At 48.0% G+C, this 21,709-nt stretch overlaps 1 protein-coding gene across 1 annotated transcript in view; it reads left to right on the top strand.

The window, feature by feature from the left end:
• Positions 1-21,709, top strand: part of DNAH10 (dynein axonemal heavy chain 10) — a 1,963,751-nt gene that overhangs the window by 1,401,142 nt on the left and 540,900 nt on the right. Inside the window, exons 53-54 of the mRNA XM_086942901.1 lie at positions 4,203-4,406; positions 15,375-15,455. Coding sequence (XP_086799027.1) covers positions 4,203-4,406; positions 15,375-15,455 — 285 coding nt within the window. The remainder of the gene's footprint in view (positions 1-4,202; positions 4,407-15,374; positions 15,456-21,709) is intronic.

Raw genomic sequence — 21,709 nt, 5'->3', positions numbered from 1 at the left:
GACTCACACTCCGACGACGGGGGATATTCAAGCATGTGAATCTAAGACACCAATACTGGAGAACCACCTGTTTACAGGTAAGTAACAATTGTTCATATCTCTAAGGTACATAGATGTGGAGTTAAGAATGGTAAATCTGCACTTACCTATTTGCACTTACCTTCTCGATATTTTTGACACAATATTCTGTCCACTTAATATTTCTGTTTCCAATATTCTGTCAGTGATCTCCTTAGGTGAGCAACAAAAGCCGTTCCTTATTGCTGATTAATTCTGTGTTAAAATATCATATCTTCTAATGAATAATATTTCTTAAGCAGATTAAGGCGTCATGGTCTCAAATGTGCTGGAGAGCACCAAATGTATCCATGGCATAACTGTGGTCTTGCTCAGCATTGGTGATACTGTCGGCTAACTATGTCATAGCCGTGCTAATTTATTCAGTTCCTTTTCCCTTCAGTTCTAGCAGGACATATGATCTGTTAATGGTTTAGAAGGTTTTCTACAAAATAACCAAATGACGTAGAGGTTAGAAGATTGTAAACACGATGATGTCGAAGATAGTTCTGTGACCACTTGATGTGATGTGTAAGAAAACATGATTGTCAAGCTTGCTTCAATATGCCTTTTTTAATGACAGGCATTCTACTCAGAAAAAGGCATGGCTGGCATGTTCTGAGGTCTATTGTGAGGGATGAATGGAAAGCTAACAATAACCTTGAAACATCTTTAATAATAGCTTTGTTTTGCACCAAGTGAGTAATTCTAGTGATCAAGCCCAACCATCGCCATGTGCATTTGGTGTGAGGCACTTTCCACCCAAGAATATTAATGACAGGACTGACTGATTCACTGTATAGAGCAAACTTTTCAATATATTAGCAAAAAGTTGTAATAAATTGTTCTGAAGAGAAATGTTGAACGTTTTACAATATCTGGAATATATCAATGGTTTATGCCCACAATTGTGGTTGCAAATCATTGCTCATTTACCATCCTCGAGGTGTGGTGGTAACTCATTCGCAATGGGGAAGCTGGCTCTGTGGGGCAGCTTATCTTTTGGGAATAATGTCAGAGGAATCATGGGCGAGTAGGCAGTGGTCTTGAGGACTAACTCCCTAATCTTTCCAATGTCGTCCAAAGCATACATTTTTTAAAAGCAGTACCTGACTTTTAATGGTCACAGACTACTTTACATTTGTAAAATAAAATACTTACCATTTGGAAAGGGAAATGCAGGGACGAAGGTCTTCTGTTCATTGCTGACTTCCATCCCTACATTGACAGCAAATTACAGACAGTAATCAGTTGTCCCTTTCCTATTTATTATTTACGAGGCAGGCTGCTTTACAACGCCCTGCGAATGGACAATTTGTGATGAGACCTATTAGTACATAGGTTACATAGTAAACTGCATTGCCATTCGCAAACCATTTGATGTGCTATTTTCAGTTTCCTTGGATTGCAAATGGGGATAGCACATCAGGCACTAAGAGCCTTTTATCTCTGCAGCCGCAAAACAAGGACGTGCTGCTCTCTCCGTGTCGCATTGGAGCTGCATGGAGCAGGGTCGGACAAGCATATAGGGCAATCTATCTGGCTGTGTTAGGTCAGGCTGTGGTACATTTCCTGGGCATTTGTGGTCCTGTTTTATGATCTGCTGGGCCGTTTTTATGTTGATTTCCCTGATACTTTAACAAATATTGCCAGCAGCAAGCTCAACCCCATGCAGTCTTGCATACCTTGCAAAACACTTATACAGCATGTCTTTACATGTTCAAAACTGCCTCAATTTGCACACTAGGGCCACATTTTTAGCTTTCGAATGTACCAATGGATGTCACTTCTATTTTAGTGCCCATGCCTATTTTCTGTCAATGTTCAACGCTTGCATGGAGTTTGAACCCCTGCCTCCCTGCCCCCTAGTATTCCAGTACTCCCAGAGTTTTATCGGTATTTCTCATATGACTAGTCCAGTCCTGCTTCTGGGTCCTCTTACTGAGAAAGGGACCCCATTGAGTGATGATAGGCGTGTTTCTATCATGATCCATCACAGTTCTTCAGTGGGACCAGTGCCATAAAAGCGTTAGTAGAAGTGCTCTGGATTTACTATCAAAATATTTCAGTGGCCAATACTATATAAGCAAAAAAGAGAAATTTGGAATTTCCTTTGCCACCTTCAGAGATCGAAATGTTGCAGCCATCTGTATTGGTTTCCAAGGAGGTCCATTCTTTTGAGAGAACTGATTCGGGGTAGGTGTCATCAGCAGTACCAAAAGCCTCCATCCAGCTTGTTTCATGGTTTGTTTTTGCAACATTTAGGTGGGAAATTGGAGTAATAGAGCTCGAACCTGTAACTCAGTGGTATCCATGGGTGGACCCAATCAGATAGCAATGTCTTCACAGAGAGCCCTTAGTATTGCTGCAGATCCACCCCTTCAGCCCCTTTTAGTCATACTGTGATTATGATTCATGTACGAGTTCCCCCTCTGGGATCTCAAGAAACGCAAGCTAAGGAGCCTGGTATGGCTCTCCAGGTGCAGTGGGAAGTTCACTACAGCACTGAAGATGTCCAAGGTGGTGCTTGAAATCCTAACACCCATCTGAGATAACATCACCACTAGGCTGAGGGACAAAAAAGAGCTAGTTGAGCCCGCTCTGCACTCTTTATTCAAGGAGCAGTGATCCCTTCACATAGGTAACCAGGATATTATTTACATTGACAGTAGATATCAACAGAATACGGTAGCTTTTCAAACTAATGGCAGTGTTATTACAGAGACACCTGCACCTCAGAATTTACCTAAGACGAGTGGCTTGGATCCATCGTTTGAGACTTTGTCAAATGAGACTGTTTCTCATGCTGAGGAATATACAAGCCACCACATTATTCTTTGCGTGATTTCCTCACAGCATTCTTAGCACTATCCAGTTTGGTTCAGGCGCCTCTCTTTTCCTCATCCGTTCTGCGCAGCTGCCTTATTTTTCATCCCTTATGAGCACCAGTCTTCCCTGCTGGAAGGCAAGCCACCTCCACCCCAGTTCCTCGGATTGCATAATCTTATGCACCCTTAGGAGCAGTTGGAAAGCCATTTGAGTACAATTCCTATTGAAGGCCCCACTGAAGTACAAATTGCCTCTCAGTAAAAGGCATCCAAAAAATGAGAGCTTCAGAGAGCCAGAATATTCTCTCTGTCAAATATACCAGCATGAAATGTTGGGGCCAGTCTGCCCAGATTTGCTCTTTTGAGCAGCAATGGCGACGAAGCAGGCAGTGGTTTGCAGTGGTTTGATCCTGCCATTTAATCCATCTGGGGTATGAAACTGGTAGTGAGTCCCCCTATCACTACATCACGGGTCTCTGCTAAACAGAACAACTTTCATTTTGGATTCTAATGTACCTAAGAATGAGAAAGTGATGTTTCATAATGGAGTCACAAAGCGTTTGTATGGAGATATTCTTTTCATTTCCAGAAGGTTGAAAGATGTCATAGCTCATTTGTTTGTGAAGGCGACTTCAGTTAAACTGGACTCACAAAGATGTCATTCCTCCCACGGGCCCAATCGAATTTATTTAGATTTATGAATTACGCAGTGCTAGGTTACACCTATGCATGGGTATTTTCCCGACATTACTTTGAAACTCAAACATAAGGTATGCGAGTCGTCATATGTGTACACGTGTATGATATACATATACCCTGATGAATGCCATCTATTTTACAAGCTCCGCTTCTTTACTATGTACTGTTAAAATATTTTCCCAGAAAAAGCTCGACTTCGTACTTGGATCTTTTCTTTACCAATTGCATACATTCTGTAGATGTAATGTGGATCTATATTCTGCATACAGTAAGACCATGTGGACTATCCTAATGTGCCCTACATGTAAATCGTGCTTGAGTAACTCACACCGGTGCCTGAAGCAAACCTTGTCAGATGGCTCTTCATTGTGTATACAGTCTCCCACATTAGCCCCTGAGTTTGCTTCAATTGACGGAAGTCCACTGTAAGACAAAGGAGAAGGATGAACAACTCCAGGTCAGTAATTTAGCTTTTCGTTCCTAAAGTGTGAAGATGTGTATGTTAGTCTCGAGCATAATTCAATAGCTCTGTCATCCGGAAGTGTGTAAAAGGAGGTAGTATTGTGAGAGCTTCACTTGTGCACAGCTTTACAATCCTCTCCTCCATTTTGTTTCCAGGAATGGTGCCAGCACTATTTCCAGATGAAGATAAGGAGAATATTTTGGGTCAAGTACGAGACGAAGCCGTCAAGCATGGAGTCGGACCCGCCAAAGAGAGCGTTTGGCAGTTTTTTGTCAATAAGAGTGCAAACAATCTTCATATCGTGCTGGGCATGTCACCAGTGGGCGACACACTCAGAACACGGTGTAGGAATTTCCCAGGTAAGTCCCAATTCTCTTTCGAAGTATCTGAAAGCATGTTACTGCATTATGCTACATCAACGGGTTTCTTCAGTCATATGGTTTTCACGTATATCTTCAGTTAGGTTACTATAGTGACAGCAGAAACATGCAGGTTCAGCAACTATCAACTTCCCAGATGCCGTGATACCGCATCAACTCAGATATTTAATTATCACCAGAAAAAGGTGGTGGCGAAACCATACAAATAAATAACTGCAAATATGTCACTATCTTATTATTGCTACCCGTTTCCTATTTTTTGCGCTGCGACTTTAAATTCAGAATTGAAGCAAGGCTAGGACATTATTACCGCATCAAGGGTATTAACACTTGGATTTTGCAGTGGTTGCTAAATGGGTCAGATAAAGTAAGTACCCTTCTACTGTTACGTCATTGCATTTCAAGCAATAAGGGTGTGTCATCCAAATATATTACATTACAGGGGATTGTGAGAAGAATCTAAGAAGTAGAGGAAATAGGGTGCTATTTAAGTGAAAAAGCTTTTTTTATTTTTACCAAATATGAACTACAGGCGCTCCTGCAAGAATTCCTGCAACAATTATACCATGAAAATGGTAGCACATAATTCCATTGGATTTAAACTCCCACAGATTCCTTACTTGAACCCCTTTCCAGGCACGATACAGGGTCTGCAACAGTGTTTGCTTAACCAATTTCCCATCACAGGCGTCATGTGACACTGATCAGAGTCTGCACCATTGAGTGGTCAGGACGTTTTCATCTTATTTTTTTTACATCTCTTTTTCCAAAGTTTGGCCTATTTTACACTCAAAGTCATCATATATGTGTTACTGACTTTCATGCATCCTACATTGGATGTCCTGGCAAAGAACATGATCCTGAGTCATGTGACTTAAGCAAAATGAAGCTTACAACTGAGGAAGACAAAAAAGTGATGAGTGGATTGCTTACATTGATCTCAGCCACTAGTAAATACCCTGTCGTAATCCAGCACGTTGTTATTTTGCCCACTTGCTACCTCAGACAGAAAGAAGTCACATGCAAATCATCTTCGGTCCTTCTTAGTCGATGCTCTAATGAATCAAGATAGGAAGCCTTGGTCACAACTACAATCTGCTCCAGCGGAGTCAAGCCTTGCCTCAAAGAAAAAACACTCTGCTTCATTTGATCCCTCACACCTGTCTCTAGAGAGTAAAATTGTACAGGAAACGTAGACAAAAAACTAGTTGTTCTAGTCTAACAGTCGAATTTGAACACGTTGGCAAAGAAAATATTTAATTCATAGAGTTTGGTGCTCAGGAATTCCAATGGCACCTGTTTGTTGGACAGCTTGGGCACATCCTACCTTCCTGTAAATTTCATAATAGTGCATAATATTCAGAGAGTATGGTCACTAGATTGGAAGACAAAAGCTTCAGCAACAGCCTCGGACTCATCACAGATAAGGCAGAGGTCAAATAGAGTCTACATTCCTATCCCCCACTCCCCTTAGCCACAAAACCACTGAGATTTTGTTCATGTAACATGTGCTGGGAGTAGGATACCTGCATTTCATCATAAACGGTAGATTGCTTCAGACTAGTGTGTCTCATTTGTGGTTAAAGTTTGCCATTTCTGAAGAAACCTCCACCTGTTCCTCCTCACTCGTCCCGCCAAAAAAACACTTTGATGCTGGAGATGTCTGCTATGATGGACAGAGGAGCCATAGAGGCCATTCTGATGGAAAGTCTTTATTTGAGGTACATCCTCATTCAGAAGAAAGGCAAAGTTGGATGTTTATGCCCTTTTCAGAACTTTGTCTAAAGTTCATGAGAAAGGAGACATTGAAAATATTGTCTTTATAATAGGCGCTCCTGGCTTTGAAGTAGTCAATATGATAGTGTTCTGTGACCTTTAGGATACCCCTTTCTCCATTCCGAAGTTCATCCTAAGTCCCTTCATTTCTAATTCCAGGTGGTACCTTTCAGACTTACCCCAACCCAAAAGATATTTACCATGGTCATGGCAGTTAAGATAGCTCATTTGAGTGACATGGTTGCTTTTTACCCCTATCTGCTAGAGACATCCAGCTGCAGATCCCTCACCTTTGATTCTCCCAGGTGTCAAACTGAATCCTGAATTTTTTTTGCGTAAGCTGTTCCCCTGAATGGCAGTAGGTGCCATCAATTGTCTCCACGCGTCTACGTCATCCACGCTGGAAGTGACGTCCATGAAACCTATATAGGCTCCACTTCTTTTCTTTCCATGCCAGTTTGCGCTGATCTGTAGCAAGAGCTACACCTCTGTCGCATTTTGAGGAATTACTTTCTCCTGGTGTGTCGAGGGATGTCTTTGAGGAAGACAGGGTTTAAGCTGTGTGGCTCCTGTTATCGCACCATGTCAGTTACAGACCCACACCTTGTATGTCAGTGGTTTCTTGAATGCAAACACAACTCCACGTTGTGCTCGAACTGCAGGGCCGTGGTTCCGAAGGCATTGAGTGAGTGGTCCCTGAAGTTTCTAGCGGCCCGAAGGGCAACCCTGCGTTGTGCAACTCCTCAGAGATCTCGTGCCAATTGAGAAGGAGGTTGTGGAACCTCTCCAGGAGCCCCAAATCTTCTTCCTCTCACATTTATGGAAGATGCACAAGAAGCAGAAGAAGTTGAAGCATGCATTTAAGGAACAGTTCTTTGGAATCGTTGCCAGGGCCAGCTCCTAGCCTCCCAACTTTACCCGGAACTGGAGAGACCCAGAGTAAGGTAAAGGAATTTTACGAGGCTATGCGTGACATATTTCAGTGGACGAACCCCACTGGCATGCCTTTTCCCCGCAGGGTCGGAGGGGGGGGCCCCTTTGGGTTCCACATAAGGCGCATCGGCCTCGGCTCTGATGGGCCCCCATTGACCCAATCCGGACTGGCGTCTGTCGTGCCACAGTGACTTCCCCCGATGTAGGCCCCAACGCGAATGTTTCCGGTGCCGCTGGTGCCCACTGGCAGTGTCAGCACTATTTACATCCATGAATCTGACACTAAGCCGGAACGGGATCCATCAATGTCAATTCCAGTGAAGACAGGACCCACATGTCCTAGGTCGGTGCCTGAGCCCAATTCTGAAGGGTTCAGCTTCAGGGAAAAATGGGAGGGGTCATGGGACCCTTTAGAATACCAGTTAGATGGCAAGGAAGGTATGGACTGGTGTGAGGAACTATGTGATGTAAGTGGTCTGGACAGATACCTGTATGTTTTCTTCCCCTGCAGTGGCTACAGAGATGGTAGCATCATATTCTATGGTGATGAAGAGGGTAGGTAAGGTCCTGGATCTTGAGTTGTCCTTGGTGGCAGTCAAGACTAACATCTTGATGGAAGTTCTGCAACCGGGAGCTTCCTCTTGCGAGCCCTTGCTCCCTTTTAATGAAGCACTGACAGATGTTCTACTGGAAGCCTGGTCAAAGCCCAGTACAGGGGCTACTGTGGACAGGACAGTTGCCCGCTGCCATCGCCCCGCAACCGGGTAACTGAACTTTCTCACCCCACCCCTTGGTGGTCCAAGCCTCTACATCCCATGGCACGTTCCCTTCTGCACCCTCAGACAGGAAATCCAAGAGGCTGGATAGCTTGGGGAAGAAGATGATTTCTTCCGCCAGCCTTGCATTGTAGTTGGTGAACACTGCATGCTTATTGGGCCCCTACTCCCAGACTCTGTGGGACATAGGTGCACAAGTGCTGCCACAGATCCCGGAGAAGGCCCAGGCCATCCTCTCACAGGCGGCGAAGGACTGGAGAGATGCAGCGAAGTTCACCATTAGTGGTTTGGACATGACCTACTCGCCGGGAAGAGTGGTTTCTAAGATAGTGGCACTTAGACACCATGCCTAGCTGAGAGCATCTGGCTTTTTAGGGGATGTCAAGGCTTCCAACATGGACATGCTCTTTGATGGCAACCGTCTCTTTGGAGACAAAGCAGACTCTGCGCTGGAACTCTTTAAGGACTCGCGGGCTACGGCCCAGTCCTTGGGTCTCGCAGTTGCCCCGCGTCATCCCTAGTCATCCTGTTGCCCTTTTTTTGTGGCTATGGAAGGGGCTCTCAGCTGTGCCAACCCTGTTCCAGCCACTGTCCCACGCAAGCTTCCTAAGATGTAGCCTTTAAGCCTTCCTAATCTTACCCTACAAGATCATGGGCATCCAGTTAGTGGCAGAATCAGCCATCATCTCCACCACTGGCAGTCCATAACATTTGAGAGGTGGGTTTTACAGATTATTCGGAGGGGCTAATCTGTTTCCTTTGAATCCTTCCCTCCTCCATTGCCTCAATCTCACAACCGGATGACAGAGAATTATTTGCCCTTGCTCTGCAAAGAAGTCATGGCGCTCTAGGCCAAGGGAGCCACAGAAAGGGTTCCTGTGTCAGAAGTAGGCATTGGTTGCTATTCCTGCTACTTTCTTATTCCCTTCACCCTATCGTAGATCTGAGAACCCTCAAGCTCTTCCTCATGAAGGAGAGGTTCAAGATGTTCACATTACCTCAGGTTTTGTCTGCCCTGGATGGTAGCAATGGACTTGCAGGACGCTTATTTCGGTTTATGGCAGGCTATGAGTACTTTCAACTCATCATGCTCCCTTTTGGCCTTACCAGCGCCCCTCGGGTGATGCTGGTGGTCGCAGCTCATCTGCGTAGATCAAGGGTTCAGTCTTTTCCTATCTTGGCGACTGGCTGCTGAAGGCGGGCTCGCCCTGGCTGTCATCTCCACCTCCAAACTGCTGTGAAACATCTGCATTCACTGAGATTCACTATGAACTTGCCAATGTCACACCTGACTCTCTCTCAGACTCTCCCTTTCATCTGAGCTCTTCTGGGTAAGGTGCAGTTTCGGGCTTATCTCCCCGAGCAGCGAGTCCAGGATATTCAGGCTATGATACAGATATTTCAGCCTCTATCTTGGAGTTTGGCGAGAGTGACTATGACGCTGCTTAGCCTCATGGCCTCCTGCATCCTGATAGTAACACATGCCAGATGGCATATCCTGGCTCTGCAATGGACCTAAAGTTCCAGTGGGCGCAGCACCAAGGAATTCTCTCTGACTTGGTCCAGATCTGGGAGGGAACTGCAAAAGTCCTGCATTGGTGGCTAAAGAACCACAATTGGGTCAGAGGCAGAATTCTCGCCCTTCCAGAACCAGATCTCACAGTAGTGATGGATCCATCACTCCTGGAATGGGTGCCTATCTGAGAGAGGTGGAGTTCAGAGGATTCTGGTCTCTGGTGGAATCCAGACCCACATAAACATACTGGAACTCCGAGTGATCAGACTGGTATTGAAAGCCTTTCTTCCCTCCTTCAAGGGAAGGCTGGTACAAGTGTTTACAGATGACACAATCGCCATCTGGTACTGCAACAAACAGGATGTGGTGGGGTTGTGGATTCTTTGTCAAGAGGTCCTGAATCTCTGGAAATGGCTGGAACAGCATGGCATATCCTTGGTGGTTCAACATCTGGCAGGTTTCCTGAACACCAGAGTGGACGAACTCAGCCGACAATGCCTAGCGAATCAGGAGGTGGCGCAAGTTCTTTTTCAGCAGTGGGAGAGCCTTGGTTAGATCAGTTCACCTCCATCAAGAACGCACAGTGTCAGCAGTTTTCCATGCTGGAGTTTCCTAGATGGCTCTCGCTTGGAGATGCTTTTCTTCTCAAGTGGAGCTCAGGCCTCCTGTATGCCTTTCCGTCCATACCATTTCTGACCAGAGTTCTCAAAAACATTAGGAACAATCAGGCCCATGTCATCCGTGTGGCTCCAGATTGTGCACAAAGTCTGGTATCCCAAGCTTCTCAGCATGAGACTGCCCATTTGGGAGGATCTTCTGTCGCAGAGCAGGTAAGGGTCTCCCAACCAAACCTGTCAACTCTCCACCTTCTTATGTGTAGATTGAGCGGCGGCAGTTGACAGCTTTTAAACCTTCCTCACCAAGTCTGCTGTTATTCTGGCAGCCAGGCGTCCCTCTACCAAAATGGTGTACGCATGCCAGTGGAAGAAAATGTTATTATATTGTACAGAAAAGTGTACTGACTCTCTTCTGAGTCCCTTTCTGATATTCTTTTTATCCTTGCCTTGCCCAGCAGAGCTCTGCTCTGGGCACTCTAAAGGTTTACCTTTCTGCTCTGTCTACATTTTTGCGGTTGCCTGACCAACCCTCTTTATTTAAGTCCCCTATTGTACATAGGTTTCTTAAAGGTCATGTAAATATGTTTCCCCCTTCTCCTTTCATTATGCCTCTGTGGAACTTCAGTTTAGTTCTTTCTTAATGTGCGCTCCTTTCAAGCCTATTCATAATTATCCCCTCCGGCTGCTAACCATCAAGAACGACGTTCTCATGGCAATAACATCTGGCAGAAGAGTGAGTGAACTGTAGTCTTCATCATCCCAGCCTCCATTAATGTCTGTTTTTCCAGACAAATTGGTGCTTTGCACTAGGGCATCTTTCCTGCTGAACGTGGTAACACCATTCCATGTGGGCCAATCCATCACCTTGCCCACTTTCTACGCTCCTCCACATCCCACAAAAGATAAAGAGCCAAAAAGAGAATTGCCATTTTACTTTGACAGCACACAAGAGCTCCCGGTGGACGACTAACTCTTCGTGGGGTATGTTGGAGCGAAGAAGGATCAGGCAGTACAGAAACTAGCCAGTTCATGCTGGGTCATTCTTTATATTAAAATCTACTGTGTACTGGCCAAGAAGCAGCCCCCTGTGGGTTTAACCGCTCATTCCACCAAGGCTAAAGCTGAGACCACTGCATTAGCATGGAGTCCCAGTCCTGGACATCTGCCAGGCATCAATTAGGGCATCCCTGCACATGTGTACATTGCATTACAGCATGGACATTCAGGTCCGCAGGGATAGGCATTTAGCTCTTCAGTGCTGCAGGACTTTCTATTTTAGAATTTGTCCGCAGCCCACCACCCGGAATGGTAGTGCTTGGTTATCTAATTTACAGGTGAGTAATATGCAGCTGGATGTCTCTATCATATGAACAAGTTACTTACTACCTTCAGTATCGCAGTATCTAGTAGAGACAATTTCTAGCTGTAGATTCCTTACCGACCTCCCCACCCTGCGGAAAGATTTCTAGGGTTAAGATTAATCCTTTTCAGGGCCCTAGTTTGGACAAAGCAGTGTCAGTGCACTTTATGGCTTTGTGCTTCTAGCATGGAAAGTCGTGACAAATAACTCATGAATCGCTACAAGGTGGTGCCTATACAGGTGACGCGGGCATCACTTCCGGCACGGACAACGCCACACGGAGCGGATCGACATCACCTACCAGCGTGCAGGGGTAATGCTCACGCAAAAATCTTCTGAATCCAGTCTGATGCCTGGGAAATTCAAAGGTGAGTAATCTGCGGCTATATATTGTCTCTACCAGATAATGCGTTACCAAAGATAAGTAACTTGTTCGTTTGGATGACTGGCTGATTAGGTTGAATTTCGATCAGTATTCTATTGATTACAAGCACTCTTTTATGAAACTAGGTCTCTCTACAAATTGGGGAACAAAATCAATATTGCCCATGACACATTCGATTTCCTACTCAGGGATGATTCTGGACACTTGTTTCAAACAGGCATTTCTGTCACACAAATGTGTTTCCAGTAATCAGGACATGGTCCTCTTTTTCTAAAAGAACCATGTTCAACATGGGAGAACACTTTTATGCCTCTGAGGCCTAATGGCTTAATTTATTTTTCTTGTTCCTCAGCTGGTTTTGTAAATGGAGTGCCTGTAGTGGGCTATGTGCCTTCAATGGAAACAATTCTATTTCCACTTGGATAAGCTCCAGCTAAGCTCTCAGGTGGTATCAGACTTACAGTTGTGGAAGTGTGCAAATTACCTACTGGAAGAAGAGTTGTACTCTCAAACAGAGGTCGCAGTAGTGACCAATATTTCTCTTCAGGGTTAGAGAACTCTTAGGACATGATTTTCAATGTGATGTGGTATGTGTAATAGAGAAATAGTTACAACAGTATGTTGAAGTTGAATGAGCTGAGGATGGATTTAAAGGTTTTCCTTTCACAGCTGCAGAGGGTGCAGGTGAATGTGTTGACCAACATCACAACTACGTTCACCCCGATTCACAAAGGTGAACTAAGACAAAAGTCTAACTTTACGACTTTCAGTATTCACCCCGGCTTTTACGAGTCGTAAAGTTAGACTTCTGTCTTAGTTAAACTTAGGTTTTGGTCTTAAGTTTTACTTTTTGGTCTCAGTTAAACTTAAGACCAAAGCATAAATGAGACAAAAGCCTAACTTTACTACTCGTAAATACCTTTTGTGAATACCAAAAGTCGTAAAGTTAGACCTTCGTCTCAGTTTACCTTTGTGAATCGGGCCCTATGTTTCTGAACTAGGAGAAGTGGGCTTTTGTCCTGTGTGAACACTAGGTCTGACGTTCTGGCATGGGCTAAAGGCAGCAGATTTGGTCTGTCAGCAGTTCATGTACTTGGGTAGTAGAATAAAACCTCAGGCGTCCTGCACAATGAGCTGCAACTTGCATCTTCATGCTGAGTGACTTGCGCCATATTCCAAGAGTGAGGCTATCCAGACAGCTTTCTATGTCACAAAGGACAACAGGCTTTGTCATCAATGCTGCTCAAGGAAGTATTCATTTGGGGAGTTTGTGCTCCCTTATTCACTTTCTCCACTACCTCTGGTGCCAAAGGTGTCTTGCAAGATTTGTTATCACAAGGCACACATGATTATCATTGCTCCAGATTTAACTCACTCGTGACCTCTTCCTCTGAGAAAGGCCTTCTGACTTGGATAGTTTGTTCCAAGGAAATTACAAGGTTCTGAACCATCTGAAACTGGAAAAGTTAGCTTGTTCCTCTTTTTGTCTGCCACAAATAGTACAGGACATTCTTTAGGCTGCTTGCAGCCTGTCATAAAGAATAGTATATTCTAGCAGTGGTCTGTCTTTGCAGCTTGATGTTCAAGTGCTCGGACTTCAGGCTTGGTCTGCTTCTCATACTTTCAAGGAGTCTTAAAAAATAAGGTGAAAACATCTATCTTACCAAAAGAGTTCCATGTTTCCCAAACCATTTCTATTCCAGCTTACTCTGCACCCACCATCAAAAGAGGAGGAGAGGCTTCACATATTGCACCCTTAGGGGGGCTTTGACTTTCTACGTTCATAGATCCAATGACTTTTAGAAGAATGATAACCTATTTGTATATTCTTAGAGCCCAAGGTTGGCTTGTGCTGTTTGAAATGAGTTCCCCTCATAGGTAAATGGATGACCGCGAACCATTGTTGTGTGTTGGTGGGGAAAGCTTCCATCTGAGGCAATCAGGTCTCATTCCCCAGAGTGACTGTGACATTGGCTCTTCTGAAGATGTTCCTGTGCAGCTAATTTGTAATGCTGTTACTTGACCCTCTCTTCGGTCTTTAATGAGACGGAAAGGTAGGCTCAGTTTCGGTGTTGTAGGCCAGTATATTGCGAGCCGTCCTAATTTAAAATGGCATAGTATCTTCAGTCCACATAATTTGGGGGTTTCTTTAGTAGTGCTCAAGTAACAGATTTACTGGTGTTTATATCCATTGTAAGAATAAGCAACTTATCTTTGGTAACTTGATTTCTGATGGGAAAGATGCCTCCCACATTAGAGGATTATTATTTCATTGTGCAATGAGATTTGCTCCATCTTTTTTATACTCTTAAGTTTGTGGGGAATTGGAAGGTGGACAGAAATAACATCACCAGCACATGCGGCAACTTTAAAGATGGTCGACACATCATTTAGGGCGGGCCTCAAGACTTTTCTGTCGACTCTTAGCAGCACATTAAGCTGGTTGAAGAGTAGCTGAGAAACTATTTCAGACAAAATGAAGTTGGGTGCCTTGGAAGGGATACAAATGAGAAATCTGCCAGAATCAACATATTTGTCAGAATGAACGCTACCCAAAGTAAGTATATGTTTGTTTGATTACTAGCTTTTAGGAATATATATGTTTCTTATTCGGGTAGAAATGGATCCAGAAGAGATGGAATAACTGGTGGTTTCATAGAATGCAGTTAGTGGCTGCCAAGGGTCACTCACAGATGCAACTCTTTCTGTTATTTTCAGTACCCTTGGCACTGCCCTTGATATTCCTGGTCTGATGTTCCCACTCCTTGCACCTACAATAAGCCCTTAGCAGCAAACTGGAGGATACAGAGGGGCTCAGAAAAGTTTGAAGGAGTCAATAGGTGCATGATACCAATTCAACTACATCTGAATTTTAATCCATCATAATTCATTCTGGTGTTAATGGCTGATAAGCAAATATGTGGACTAGATTAGTCGAAAAATCATTTTTGCAATGTAGAGTGCCTTTTTCTTTCAGTTACACACTGTATTAAAATTGCTTAAACATTGTGTAACCAAAGAGGCCCAGTAAAGTTTCCCTGAAGGGCACAAAAAAGTCAGACCTTTAAATTCTAATATCAAAATCTAGATCCAAAATAGTACAATTTTAGAATAAAATGATTATGTAAAGACTACACAATATTCAATAAACATTTAAGTTTCAGCTGGGAAAGAAGTAGCAACATAAGATAGCCATGAAAAATCTACCTACGTACCAATACATGTGTGAGTGTTTTCGAACACTTCACACTGCATTGTAAAGATAATTCAAAGGTGGGAATAATGAGGCAGCACCCCAAAATTACATGGGGGGGTCAAAAAAGGGGGTTCCTAAAAAGTAATTTCCTTTGGAGAAAAACACAAAGCCTTAAATAGGCAAATGGACATTACTGACATATTTATTGAGACAGATTGTCCTCCAAGTAGCCAGTGTGCCTAACTGATTAAGTAAAATGAAGGGAATGACTTTGGGAATTCCCTTGATGCCTGTTAATCAATTATTGCTGAAAATGGGGCTAACCTTGGTAAACAATGTAATTGTTTTATGTATTAAAGTGATTGCACAATGTTTGCTTCTTTTTAAGGTCTTGTGAATAATACAGGCATTGATTGGTTTTTGCCCTGGCCACCTCAAGCTTTGTATGCAGTTGCCAAGTCATTCTTGGGTAAGTTAAACATAATTTCAGTTGTGTTAATTATTAATGTAGCTGTTTGCTGTGGTTTGTAATCCATAAGACTTGATTTGATGTCATTAGTGTTATGATGGGGAATGCATACCATTGGTATTTTGAAGTTAAAATCTGAAAGAAACACGTTAGTGTTAGATTCCTTACCTTAGAATATCCCCAGGCGTCAGTCTGGATCCGGAAACTTTTGCGTAGCAGTACCCCTGCGCGTCGGTAGGCGTCGTCTGCAGGCGTCCCCTGCGGCTCCGCGTCCGTCGTTGGCGTCGTGCGCCGTGATGACGTCGCTGGAGTATATAGACGCCGCCTCTGCGCGCTGACGTCAGTTCTTCTTTTTTCCGCGCCAGTGGACGCAGATCTGAAGAGCAGTACTCCGGTCTTTGACCAAGTTTTTCGAATTGTTATCACTTTGTGCCTGTTAGGATGCCTGGGTTCAAGCACTGTGATGACTGTGAGCGCACGATGTCGGTCACAGACCATCACCGCCTCTGGCTCCGGTGTCTGGGCCCCGACCACGACGTGGACTCCTGCGTCGACTGCCGGGCCCTCACCAGCAAAGCTAGACTGGAGCGGTCCCGCAAGCTACTGGAGCTCCGGGTGTCGGCCCCACGTCGGGACCGGGAGCGGTCCCGGTCCGGCCGCAGGTCGAGAGAGCGTTCGAGGGAGCGGTCGCGGGGCCGCGCCGAGCGTTCCGGAAGTCGACACCACTCGTCATCCTCGTCAGGTAAGAAACACAAGAAGTCGGGGCGTCGTCATCGTACCCCGACTCCCCCCGACGCTCGCGCGATGCGGCCGGGGGTTCGGGTGACCCCAACCCCGCGGCTCCACGAGAGTCGCCGGCGCGGCCTGCCCCATACCCTCAGGTCCCTGGTCACGGTGCGACGCCTGAGGAGATAGAGGCGTTCCTCATGGCCATGAGGGCCCTGTCTCCTCCGGCGGGTTCCACGGCGCCTGCGGGCCCAGTGAACCCGTCCGGGGGCCCTAGCGGTTCTGCTGACCCTACCTCGACGCCGTCGGATGCTCCGATTCCGGTGCCGCCGGCGGGCGCCGATCCCGGCGCCGCTAGGGCCTTCGGGGTCGACGCCGGATGGACGCCCATCCAACCCGGCGCCGATTCCATCGGGGTTGCCCGTGGCTCCGCCTCCGCGCGACGCCGGTTCCTCGGTGCCGGCTTCGGGCGGCACTGGGGCTCCGGCGCCGGCTCCGGGCGGCGCCGTCCCCTTACCTTCACCGACGCCAGACGCGGGGCCGGACGGGCGTCGCTCGACGCCGGTCCCGGCGCCGATGGGGCCCATGAACCCCGAGGAGCCGGTCTACATCGTTGACTCCGAATACGGAGAAGATGAAGAGTTCGGTGAAGGTTGGGAGGGGTCCGAGGACCCTCTGTCACGCGAGTGGCAGTATGACCCGGACTGGACAGGTGACTTGGGGGATGCCAGTGGTCTGGACGACTCTCCTAACCCTGGTCTGATCTCTCCTCCTTCCGTGGCATCGGTGGAGGGAGCTGCATATTCTGTGGTGCTGATGAGGGCTGCCAAGGCCTTACACCTTGAGCTCCCCGTCGCGGCCGTGAGGCCTAACATCCTCACCGAGGTCTTCAAACCGCAGTCATGCCCACAGGAGCCACTGCTGCCGTTTAATGAAGCCTTGTCGGACGTTCTGTTGGGCACGTGGTCCAGGCCCGCTTCAGGTGCGCCTGTCGATCGGAACGTGGCCAGGCGCCACCGTCCTTGTCCGGACGACCCCAAGTTCCTGTCTACCCACCCCACTCCTAAGAAGTCTGGTGATCCAGGCCTCGACCTCCCAGTCCGCATTCCCGTCGGCCCCACCCGACCGGGAATCCAAGAGGTATGACCAATTTGGCAAGAAGGTCTTCTCGTCCATTAGTTTGGGCCTGCGGTCTTGCAACACCGCCTGCCTCTTGGGCCGCTACACCCACTCTGTGTGGGATACGGTCGCGGAACTGCTGCCAGAATGCCCCATGGAGGTGCGGGCAAAACTCGGTCAGGCTGTGGCTGAGGGCCGAGATGCAGCGAAATATTCGATACGGTGTGGTCTTGATACGACCGACTCGCTAGGCAGAGCTATGTCAACGACGGTGGCGATTCGTCGCCACGCCTGGCTGAGATCCGCCAATTTTTCGGCAGATGTCCAGAGTACATTGATGGACATGCCGTTTGATGGCTGTCACCTGTTCGGTGACAAGGCGGACCACGTGCTGGAACGCTTCAAGGACTCCAGGGTCACGGCCAAGTCCTTGGGTCTCTCGACCCAGCGTCAGCAACCGGGTTCGTTTCGCCCCTTTCGTGGCCAAGGAAGGGGCGCCCCCACACGTGCTGCCAGCCACGCGCCGCAACAATCCTTTCAACGCGGTGGCGGCCGTGGAAACCGCCGTGGTGGCGGTCGGGGACAACGGCGGGGTCAGACCACACCCTCCCCCGCAGCATCTACCCCAAAATCCTCCTAGTCCGTGCTTTCGGCCCCATGTGACGCCAGTGGGTGGCAGGGTTCGCCATCACCACGCTCACTGGCGCACGATCACTTCGGACAGGTGGGTGCTGCAAATTGTCCGAAGGGGCTACTCCCTCCCCTTCGAGACCTCTCCTCCAGCCATGCCACCGCAGAACCACCGTGTGTCGGGGGACCACTTGACACTTCTGCCGGAGGAAGTTACGGCCCTCTTGGCCAAGGGGGCCATCGAGCGCGTTCCTGGGCCAGAAGTAGGGCGTGGTTGTTATTCCCACTACTTTCTGGTGCCAAGAAGGACAAGGGGGGCCTACGTCCTATCTTGGATCTAAGGAACGTCAACGGCTTCCTCCGGAAGGAGAAGTTCAAGATGTTGACGTTAGCTCAGGTCTTGGCTGCTCTAGACCCGCAAGACTGGATAGTAGCGTTGGACTTGCAGGACGCCTATTTTCACATCCCCGTCCTGCCGGCCCACCGGCGTTACCTGCGGTTCACGGTAGGCCTGGAGCACTTTCAGTTTATCGTGCTCCCCTTCGGCCTTACCAGCGCCCCACGGGTGTTCACAAAGGTGATGGCGGTGGTCGCAGCCCATCTGCGCAGGTTAGGGGTTTCAGTCTTCCCCTACCTAGACGACTGGTTGTTGAAGGCGGGCTCGCCCCAGACAGTCGTCCACCACCTTCAGATGATGGCAGACCTCTTGCACGACCTGGGGTTCTCCATCAATGTGCCGAAATCACACCTGTGTCCCTCTCAAAAGCTCCTTTTCATCGGAGCGGTTCTGGACTCGGCGCAGTTTCGGGTTTATCCTCCGGAACAGCGGGTTCGGGATATTCAGGCTTTGATTCCCATCTTTCAGCCGCTATCCCGAGTTTCGGTCAGGTTGACGCTGCGGCTGCTGGGACTGATGGCTTCCTGCATCCTTCTGGTGCATCACGCCCGGTGGCGGATGCGGGCTCTGCAGTGGGGCCTGAAGTTTCAGTGGGCCCAGCATCAGGGCAACTTGTCCGACCACGTCTTGATCTCGGAGGGCACTGCGAGACAACTGCAGTGGTGGCTTACGGACCGCGATTGGGTCAGGGGCAAGTCCCTCTCCCTTCCCCAACCGGAGCACGTTGTCGTGACGGACGCGTCCCTCCAGGGTTGGGGTGGCCACTTGGGAGAGGCAGAGATCAGAGGCATCTGGTCTCCGGCGGAGTCCCGGCTCCATATCAACCTGTTGGAGCTGCGGGCGATTCGTCTGGCACTGAAGGCATTCCTCCCCTTTGTCAACGGGAGTGTGGTGCAGGTGTTCACCGACAACACCACCGCCATGTGGTACTGCAACAAACAGGGCGGAGTGGGGTCGTGGACCCTTTGCCAGGAGGCTCTGCGCCTCTGGCAATGGCTGGAACGTCAGGGCGTGACTCTGACGGTTCAACACCTGGCAGGTTCTCTGAACGCCAGGGCGGACGAACTCAGCCGTCGGTGCTCGATGGATCACGAATGGCGTCTGAACTCGGACGTGGCCCAAGGCATCTTTCTGCAATGGGGAGAGCCTTGGTTAGATCTATTCGCCACAGAAGAGAACGCGCAATGTCATCAGTTCTGCGCGTTGGAGTTTCCAAGACTGCACTCGCACGGCGACGCCTTTCGGCGCGAGTGGAGTTGCGGTCTGTTATACGCCTTTCCGCCTATACCACTTCTGCCCAGAGTGCTGAAGAAGATCAGGCGCGACCGGGCCCAAGTTATCCTTGTGGCTCCGGACTGGGCTCGAAGGTATTGGTATCCCGAGCTACTCAGCATGTCAGTCGGTCCCCCGATCCGCCTGCCCCTTCAGGAGGACCTTCTGTCGCAGCAGCAGGGGACGGTCCTCCACCCGAACCTGTCCAGTCTCCACCTCCATGCTTGGAGATTGAGCGGCGGCAGTTGAGGCCATTTGACTTGCCTCCTGAAGTCTGTGATGTTATTCTGGCAGCCAGGCGTCCCTCCACTAAGTCGGTATACGCCTGTCGGTGGAACAGATTTGTGGCATGGTGCACAGCAAAGGCTGTGGATCCTCTTTCTGCCCCTCTTTCGGAGGTTCTTCTGTTTCTTCTTTCTCTTGCCCAGCAGGGCTCTGCTCTGGGCACTATCAAGGGCTACCTTTCTGCCCTTTCAGCCTTTTTGAGGCTTCCTGATCAGCCTTCTTTGTTCAAATCCCCGATTGTAACTCGATTCTTGAAAGGCATCACTCACATGTTTCCACCTGTTCCGTTTGTGATGCCTCAGTGGGATTTGAATCTGGTTCTGACCTTTCTAATGTGTGCTCCCTTTGAGCCCCTTCATTCTTGTCCTCTCCGTCTCCTGACCTTAAAGACGGCTTTCCTGGTTGCCATCACCTCTGCCAGGAGAGTGAGTGAGCTCCAGGCTCTTTCTGTCCAACCTCCTTTCCTGTCCATTCATCCTGATAAGGTGGTTCTGAGGACTAGACCTTCTTTCCTGCCCAAGGTTGTTTCGGCCTTTCACATCGGGCAGTCCATCACCCTCCCTTCCTTCTTCCCGCCTCCGCATCCTTCAAAGGATGAAGAGCGGCTCCATCGTCTGGACCCAAAACGTGCGCTTTCATTTTACATGGATCGCACACGCCAGTTCCGGGTGGATGACCAACTGTTTGTTGGCTACGTGGGTGCGAAGAAGGGACGGGCGGTCTGTAAACGAACCATCTCTCGATGGGTCGTCCTCTGCATCAAAGCGTGCTACTCTTTGGCTCGGAAGGAGCCTCCTGTTGGGCTGAGGGCCCATTCCACTCGGGCCACGGCGGCTACCACTGCCCTGGGCCGGGGAGTCCCCTTGCAGGACATTTGCCAAGCGGCTACGTGGGCCTCGCTGCACACCTTTGCGAGGCACTACTGCCTGGACAGTCAAGTCCGGAGGGATGGCTTCTTTGGCCGTTCTGTCCTCCAGGACTTTCTGGTGTAGTACTGTATTGGTTCGCAGACCCACCACCGGGGTTGGTATTGCTGGGGTATGTATTCTAAGGTAAGGAATCTAACACTAACGTGTTTCTTTCAGATGAACAAGTTACTTACCTTCGGTAACGATATATCTGTAAGAAACATTAGTTAGTGTTACATTCCTTACCGAACCCACCCATCCTCCCCGTTCTGCGAACTGATACCTAGGGTTAAGGACATCCCTTTCAGGGCCCTAGTTTTTACATGGCACCAGTGTTGGTTCTCGCATGGCTCTGCGTCTCCTGGCGCGGAAAAGCTGTGTGCAAAGAACTGACAGCGCGCGGAGGCGGCGTCTATATACTCCAGCGACGTCATCACGGCGCACGACGCCAACGACGGACGCGGAGCCGCAGGGGACGCCTGCAGACGACGCCTACCGACGCGCAGGAGTACTGCTACGCAAAAGTTTCCGGATCCAGACTGACGCCTGGGGATATTCTAAGGTAAGGAATCTAACACTAACTAATGTTTCTTACAGATATATCGTTACCGAAGGTAAGTAACTTGTTCATTAACACAAGAAATAATTTTCTCTTTACTTGTAAATGTGGCGATTGTCCAGGAACACATATTTAACTGTTGTATTGTATGATTGATCTGAAAATCATTCTGCTTGGGTGAGGCACAAAGCTATTCCCATGTATATACTTGTTGCACAAGTCTAAAGAGGCATATGGCAACTGTATATTTCTGATGGATGTATCTATCTACCAGTGTATTCCTTACCGTTTGAATATCCCAGTGTGCCGTCATTCCACTGAAACTTTTCTTTTTAGCTCTTACACAGTGAAGAGGACT

This window comes from Lissotriton vulgaris, chromosome 11 (genome assembly GCF_964263255.1).
Source record: "Lissotriton vulgaris chromosome 11, aLisVul1.2, whole genome shotgun sequence".
Lineage (NCBI taxonomy): Eukaryota > Metazoa > Chordata > Amphibia > Caudata > Salamandridae > Lissotriton > Lissotriton vulgaris.
Note: the sequence above shows the minus strand (reverse complement) of the source record. Positions and strands in the feature narration are given on the sequence as shown.